This window comes from Danio rerio, chromosome 25 (genome assembly GCF_052040795.2).
Source record: "Danio rerio strain M-AB ecotype USA chromosome 25, GRCz13ab, whole genome shotgun sequence".
NCBI lineage: Eukaryota > Metazoa > Chordata > Actinopteri > Cypriniformes > Danionidae > Danio > Danio rerio.
The window spans coordinates 35,792,501-35,800,807 of NC_141045.1; the positions used below are offsets into that span (position 1 = coordinate 35,792,501).

The 8,307-nt window shown below is 40.5% G+C and overlaps 1 protein-coding gene across 4 annotated transcripts in view; it reads left to right on the plus strand.

Annotated features, from left to right (window-relative positions):
* Positions 1-7,305, plus strand: part of c2cd4a (C2 calcium dependent domain containing 4A) — a 12,121-nt gene extending 4,816 nt beyond the window's left edge. Inside the window, exons 2-4 of one of the 4 annotated variants that reach the window (XM_087311064.1) lie at positions 2,261-4,267; positions 4,324-5,475; positions 5,770-7,305. In XM_087311064.1, the coding sequence (XP_087167190.1) occupies positions 5,801-7,174 (1,374 nt within the window). In that variant the 5' untranslated portion in view covers positions 2,261-4,267; positions 4,324-5,475; positions 5,770-5,800 and the 3' untranslated portion in view covers positions 7,175-7,305. 4 annotated transcript variants of the gene reach the window in all.
* The last annotated feature ends 1,002 nt before the right edge of the window (positions 7,306-8,307 follow it).

Here is an 8,307-nt window from a genome sequence, read left to right on the forward strand (position 1 = left end):
GTTAGGGAGTTCATTCCACCAACTGGGCAGATTGTGTGTTCGGGAAAGTGATTTCTTCCTTCTTTAGGATGGAACCACAAGGCGACGTTCATTCACAGAACGCAAGTTTCTGGAGGGCACATAGATCTGCAGAAGTGAGAGCAGATAAGAAGGAGCAAAGCCAGAAGTCGCTTTGTAGGCAAACATCAGAGCTTTGAATTTGATGCGAGCAGCAACTGGCAGCCAGTGCAAATGGATGAGTAGCGGAGTGACATGTGCTCTTTTAGGTTCATTAAAGACCACTCGTGCTGCTGCGTTCTGGAGCAGCTGAAGAGGCTTGATAGAGTTAGCTGGAAGCCCCGCTTGTAGAGAGTTGCAGTAGTCCAGTCTGGAGAGAACAAGAGCTTGAACAAGGAGTTGAGCTGCATGTTCAGATAAGAAGGGTCGGATCTTTCTGATGTTATAGAGTGCAAATCTGCACGATCGAGCAGTTCTAGAAATGTGGTCCGAGAAGTTTAGTTGGTCATCAATCGTTACTCCAAGACTTTTCACCATTTTGTATGCAGTAATGTTTGCCCCATCCATCGGGATTGAAAAGTTATGGTGTAGAGTCGGGTTGGCAGAAACTACAAGCATTTCCGTTTTTGCAAGGTTAAGCTGAAAATGATGATCTTTCATCCAGTGTGAAATGTCCGACAGGCAGGCCAAGATGCGAGCTGGAACCAAGGGATTATCAGGATGAAAAGAGAGGTATAGCTGGGTATCATCAGCATAGCAGTGGTAGGAAAATCCATGTTTCTGGATGACTGGTCCTAGAGATGAGGTGTAGATGGTGTTATGGTGTTTTGAAAATGACCTCCCATGTAGTGTGTAACACAGCTCTAAGTGAAGTGAAATATCCAGCTAAGGCTTAAATCTGTAAGTGTACAGTGTTTAAAACTGTTGATTATAAAAGAGTCGACTCGTAGTGCTTCAAACGAGTCGTCTTGATAACGAGATATTAGGTGTTTCGCGGTGGCGTGGCTACAAAACACAAGCCCCGCCCAGTAGTTGCGCGCACGAACCTGGGAGATTTAAAACCTGCCGCCCCGCCCACTAACACATTAAAAAGGGCTAGACACACACAGACGCCGGTTGATTTGCTGAGCTCAGCTGGATATTATTGAAAGTCTCTACCCAAAGATGAAACTGTGAAGAGTCAGGTGTATTTTTGCAAGAAATACCTCAGCATTATTGCCCAGCCTTGTGCAGTTCATGTGCTTCATATGCTTACAACGAAGAATTCCTTGGGCGTTTGTTAAAGGTAGGATCAGAAAAGACGACTACTACTACTACTACAAATAATAATACATTATTTTTATATTGCGCTTTTCTCAAACTCAAAGCGCTAACAAGAGCATCAAAACACAGAAGAACATGAAATACAAAAAGCAAGAATAATAAAGATAAAAAATACATATTAAAAGAAAGCCTCATAAGTTATAAGCAGTAATAAAAAGATGAGTTTTAAGACGTTTCTTAAAACAGTCCAGGGAACTGGCGTTCCTGATGTTTGTGGGGGGAGCATTCCACAATTTAGGTGCACGATAAGAGAATGCCCTGCCTCCCATAGTGCCAAGTTTGCAACGGGCCTGATACAAGGTGAGCCCCGAAGCAGAACGTAGATTGCGAGAGGAAGAGGAGGTAGATATCAGGTCATATATATAATCAGGAGCAGAACCATGAACAGCTTTATAAGTTAAAAATTAAGGTTTTAAAATCGATGCGTGACTTAAAAGCAACCAGTGTGACTGCTGAAGTACAGGGGTAATGTGAGAGCGAGATGATGTGTGGGTTAACACACGTGCGGCTGAGTTTTGAACATGTTGTAAAATCTTAAGTCCCTTAACCCTTACAACTGATGTATGTCAGAATATGGATCAGTGCATCATGGGTCAGTTCTTCCACCATTTCACAAGTGTAAGTACGTGCGATTCAATTTGTTGCGGTGTTTACTCTAGCTTGTTTTTGTGATTGTGTTTTGTTTATTATAACTGCGTGTACTGTGTCAGGTTTACTCTTTATATTCTCATATAGCGTATAAAGCCACGTTGAAAAAGCGACGTGTGCAGCTTTGTTTACGAATTTAAATGCGTTTGTGAGCTCGCGTTCCACTCACTTTCCTAAACCCAATGGAAGTTTTAAAAAGCAATCCAGAAAAAGAAAAGCCCTCGCCTGAGTTTTACCATGTTTTCAGATTTTACCACATTCTCACCCTGTTATTTACTTATTTTATTTTTAGGCTTCTGTTTTTGACTTGCCCACTTTCTGGAACAGAACCTCGTTGTTTTGGTCAACTCAAGTCCACCAACGTACATGGTGAGCCACTGGACAAACAGCGGGGAAGCCGTCCACATGGTAAGCGATCAGCTGGTAGGAATGGCGTCATACCACCCAATAGCGTTTGCTTTAAAGACGAAATGCAGCCGTACATACTTCTGGCTAGAACTGTCTTTCAGAAACTTCCAGAAATGTATATAAGACTACAATTTCAGAATAAGCTCATGTTGATATAAGGGGTCCGTAAAGGCTGATTTATACTTCTGCGTCAAGCATCTGTGTATGCTACAGTGCGGCCTACCCGTGGACGCATAGTCCTCGCCGTGGCCTTCGGCGTTGCTGACGTGCACCTCTCAAAAAAAGTAACTACACATCGCAATGACGCATAGCGAAAGCTCTGTGATTGGTCGGCTTGGTAGCACTGACGAGTGTGGGCGGGATCGAGAGCCGCGCCAGCCCGATGGAGCGACTGTTTACAAATGTGGAGACCCGTGAAGGAGCTCCTAATGGAAAATTTTGTTTTGTGTTTACCTTATGGTTAAAGTTGCTGCACGTTCGCTGGTTCCTCCCTCAAAATGAGCGAGTTTGAACCTCTTGTACATTCAGGAAGTGTTCAGGAAAAACAAAACACCAGCGAAGAAACTCGACACAGAGGAACATAAACACCTCAATGCGAACTAGCATTTCGGAAGTGTTATTGCAAAGCAACAGAAACAGCACGCAGAAGTATGAATGCACAGCTACACGCATTGCATGCGCCGTGGGTCACGCTGATCACTTGACGCATAAGTATAAACTAGGCTTAAGGGGTACTGCAAATGTCTTGTGGTGTGACGATACACAAATGCACTCAAGAAAAAATATTTCTGCTGCTTATTCAAACTACTTAGTTAAAATGAGCTGAAACAATACAATTCTTAAGATTTTTTGGGACAACATAATTGTTTATGTTCAGTCTTTTATGTTTATGTTATCTATTTGTGTTGGGACAACATAAAGGAATTTTGTTGAACTGTTCATATTAGTGTTATTTATTTTATATGCAGTGTTGGGCAAAGTTACTTTTGAAAGTAATGCATTACAATATTGAGTTACTTCCCAAAAAAGTAACTAGTTGCTTTACTTTTTATTGCAAGTAATCCCTTACGTTTCTTTTGAGTTACATTTGTGTTACTTTTGCTGACCTAGCTGAGGCTTGATATATTTCAGAGTTTTTATTTATTTATTTTTTTCTCCTATTTTTTAATTGAGAAGCTCTGCAATTAACAATGCACTGTATAACCTACATTTATTAAAAAAAGGGGACTAAGCCAAAAAGTAAATGAATGAATGAATGTATTTCAAATGACTACATTAATCATTACTAATTATTTTCATGTTTGTCGTGTGTGGCATTAAAAATCCAAAGTCATGACAACAATCCATTTATTCCAAATAGTGTCGGGTAAAAAAGTAATATATTAGGGCAATACCATGCAAATGTCAACATTGCCATAAAAAACAATTCAGTTTTCACCAAAATAGAGAAAACATTTCTACATGTTTTGTCTAAGCAAGTATTTTACAGTACTTTAAAAATACTCGTAAATGTATCTGTCAGTATTTCAAACTATTATATTTAATTTGCTAAAACCACACAAGTGGCAATTTCACAGCTGTCACATCCATAGTGGAAATGTGTCACATCCATAACGACACTTTTTCTTCATAAATGCAAAAATGTCAAATAAAATCAAATCAATCATTTTAATTTTGTTGTGAGCCAACTCATACCTGTTTGATGAGCATTGTTTCTTTTGGGTTGTGCAGTTTAACTGTCAGAATTTCGAAATAATCTGCTGTAGACTGTAAATTCGCAAATGTTATAAAAACGCATGTTTATTTTCCTCATTTAAAATATAAAACATGTTTACAGATTGATATTTTTCTGCTCCCATAACTCTGTGGTGAGCTATTTTGGAAAATATAAGTAGAAGTTTCAATATAATGTCAACATATACTTTCTGTGTGAAATTATGTTTTGAGTTTTTACTGCAAATGTCACATCCATAACGCAGGAATTGCTCATTACAATTACTTTAGCTTACTCTTACTATGTGTAAATAAGTTATCAACCTAAAGTAACTACAAATTAATATTAGTTACTTTTCTATTAAGTGACTTAAGGTTGTAATATATGATTTTTTTTCCCCAACACCGAATAAAAACTGCTAGACATCTATTACAGCAAATCCTGCATTTAAATTTTGCAATGTTCCTCTCTATCCTACCACAAGAGGTCATCATTGAAATGTATGTATTTGTTGTGTTATTTCCATCTTGCTAAAGATGTAAACTGCCTTATCATCCGTCCTGCTCTTTGCTTTATAAATGTTTCAGCTTTTCCACCATGTGGGCTAACAAACAGCTCTGACATTATGAATAAAACATGCTTCCGACAATACGAGAATATCTATGAATTAAAGATGCAAAAGGGCCAGAAACGTTTCATAATACACAGCAGATCATCTTAAAGCAGTCACGCAATCAACAAACCCCCTTCCATTACAGTTTTATAGTGTGTAACTGGGGATTATTGTACCTAGCTTGTGAATGATTGAGTAAATTTGCTTTAAGGCATTAGTATTTGCTGACCCAGATACATCAAAGATGTACTTCGTCATCGGTAACTCCTAAACTGACGTTTTTGCATCAAAAAATGCCTGAGATATTTAGATTTGCATCATTTTTTAAGTACCATTAACCTATAACCCGCATCCAAAATCAATATTCTCACACAGACTAATGGAAAGTCAAACACACACACTCATGCTGTTTGTTTTTTCAGCCAGATGTGTTGGATTTTATTTCAATCTGCTTATCAGGCTGGCCTTTACCTAGGTTAAAGTGTTGTGGCTCGCCTGTATCTATAGGAACCAGCAGCCTTGAAAGCAGGGCAGGTCTCTTTTACCACTTGTAGGCGTGTTTAAGTAGCCCTTCTCTCCGCCTACAGCACTGTTCTGTATAAAAGGCCAAGAGCCATTCATGTGTGTCACAAAGACAAGCTGGTCTAACAGGAGAGAGTCAGAGCCTGCTGCTTAGAGAGTCTCGACTATCACCCTGTAGACCTTGTTTAATGCAGCCTACAGAACAAGGACTTGTCTGAACAGACTCCACACTGGAAAACCAGATACCAAGGTAAGCAACATGCTATAGAAAGAGACACCAACCCTGTTCCTGGAGAGCTACCTTCCTGCAGAATTTAGCTCCGACTCTGGTCAAACAAAACTGAACCAATTAATTAGGACTTGAAGCGATGCTTGATAATTACAGACAGGTATGTCTGGTCAGGGTTGCAAATCTGCAGGATGGTAGCTGTCCAGGAACGGGGTTGGTGACCCCTGGGCTATAGGATTAAAAATTTTGGATTGTTAATAAAGTTGACCACTACTTGTGCAGACGTCTAACTCACAGCGTCTTTCGCTTTTGCAGAGCTTCAACCCCGAGTCCAAACAGAATTCCCATGTGGGTGGTAGAGAAGATCCGTGTGTCGGTCGAAAGGACCAACCTGCCGCTTCCCATAACGGAATACAGCTTCAAACTCGGAGACATCATGTTCGGAGACAAGTCGTCCATTGACAAAGCCAAAAAAGTCTTGCTGTGTCCGAACATCATTACCCCGGACACCATCCCAGAGTTCTGCATTCCCCCGAAGATCTCAAGCCCAATTGAGGGGAAGAATATCGAACTGGGGAGGCAGACTCCGTGCATTCGAGTTTCTCCCTGTGAGAAAGGAAGTCCAAAGCGAGAGATTGTTTCCCGAGAGATGACCAATAATCATATCATCCAGGTGGAGAGTGTCGACGATGGTCCGTATGACAATGGCTGTAGCGATGAAGAAACCACCAATGCTGATCCCCAAAGCCAGGCAGCACTTTCTCTACCACATTTAGCCAAGGCTCAAACCTGCTACGGCTTTTGCACCTTACTCGAAAGTCCCCACACCAGGAGAAAGGAGTCTCTTTTCCACAACGACCCAAACTCCAGTGGAATCCCTTTGGTTCTTCCAAGGAGTCGATCGAGCACTTGCTCTAAATCTTCCCTGTCTGCTTCCCCCTTGTTGCCATCTTCATACTCACCTTCGTCCTTCAGCCTGAACTCTCTTACTTCAAGACTTTCTCCTAAAGGGTTTACCCTGCACCGACAGGGAACTCTAGATAGCGATACTACTTCCTCGGCAGAGTCGTCTCCTTTTAGTTCACCTCTGCTGAACAGATGCCCACAGAAATCCTCTCTCCTCAAAGCACTTAATCATGAAAACCTACTTTATCGTAACCTCCGAAAAGCGGCCATGCCTAGAAACAATTCCCTGTCGACGGATGAGGGTAGCTCTACGGACAACAGTCCTAATGTCATGAGGAGAGCATCTGAAGGCCTTGTTGAGCCTCTCCCATGTGGTTTCGGCTTGGCACCTCCGGCTATCTTCCCCATGGATTTGGTTTTGCACAGGGAGAGGGTGATGAAAGAGAATTTGGTGCCTGTTGGAAGGGAAGGAACCTTGCGGTTGTCGGCAGAGTATTGTCCTGAAAACCAGAGGCTGCGTGTTCGCCTCATAAGTGCTGAAGGCCTGTACGCTTTGTCGGTGGACCCTAAAAGCATTAACTGCAGTGTTAGCCTCTCTCTCATGCCTGGGAAAATCCAGAAACAGCGCAGTACGGTCATCAGAAAGAGTCGCAATCCGATCTTCAATGAAGACTTTTTCTTTGATGGCATAACAGAGGATGATCTCTGCCAGAGGTCGCTCCGATTCAAAGTTGTTAACAAGATGTCCACGATGAAAAGAGACTATATTTTGGGCAGCTATGATCTTCCTCTTACTAGCATTGTCACATTGTAGTTCAAATTGTCTAATTTATTGTGTACGAGTGTGAGTGTTGTATTGTATAATATATTATTTATTGCCAAATCTGTTTATTTGCCAAAGATGACAGCGACTCCTTTTTTATTAAACACTATTAACAATGAAAACTTTCTCACTCTTGTGGTCTTTTGTTCCTAGCAGGAAGCATAATTTTTAAATATTCAGTCCACGAATGATCCTTTATTCATGATGTGAGCAGCTGTGACTGTGAATCAAAGCTCAGGAGTCTTAAAAGGTTCCTCATTTCCGTAATGGCCTGTCTTTTTCCTGGTCTAATCTTGAGAGGCTTGATTGCCGCTACACTGTGACGCATAGCCTTTTATAAGCATATAAATAATCACAGTATTCACTGATAACTTAGGAGGAAACCCTGAACAACAGCTCTTGTCAAAAGTTGATTATTTTTTTCCATCACACAAGCATCACTTTGGTATTATTAGTAACGGGCTGGTTTTATAACAACTCATTAATATGGTCTGAAATTAAAACATTATAAAGGAACACTCATTTTACATCTCCCCTACAGTTAAACAGTTGAGTTGGACCATATTTTAATGCATCCAGCTAATTTCTGGGAGCACTTTTAGCTTAGCTTAGCATAGTTAATTGAATCAGATTAGACCATTAGCATCTCCCCCGAAAAATTACCAAAGAGTTTGGTAATTTTCTAATTTAAAGCTTGACTCTTGTGTAATTACATTGTGTATTCATTATAATGCCAATATAGTTCCTACCTATATCATAATGATCAACTCTTTGGTCATTTTTACTCGAAATGCTAATGGCCTAATCTGATTTAATGATCTATGCTAAGCTAAGCTAAAAGTGCTGCCTCCCATTCAGCTAATCTTTGGATCTGATTAAACAGGAGCGGTCACTGGGGCAGTACCTTTTTGAAAGATAGATATTTGCATCCAAATAGTCCACAGTGATACCTTAAAGGTGCAAATTGGTACACAAATGTACCTAAAAAGTACATTTGAGGTACCATTATGGACTCTTCTGGTACAAACAAGTACCTTTTGAAAAGGTACTGCCCCAGTGACAGCTCCTGTACCTTAAACAATAGAGTTTTACCATTTTTTAATCCATTCAGTTGATCTCTGGGT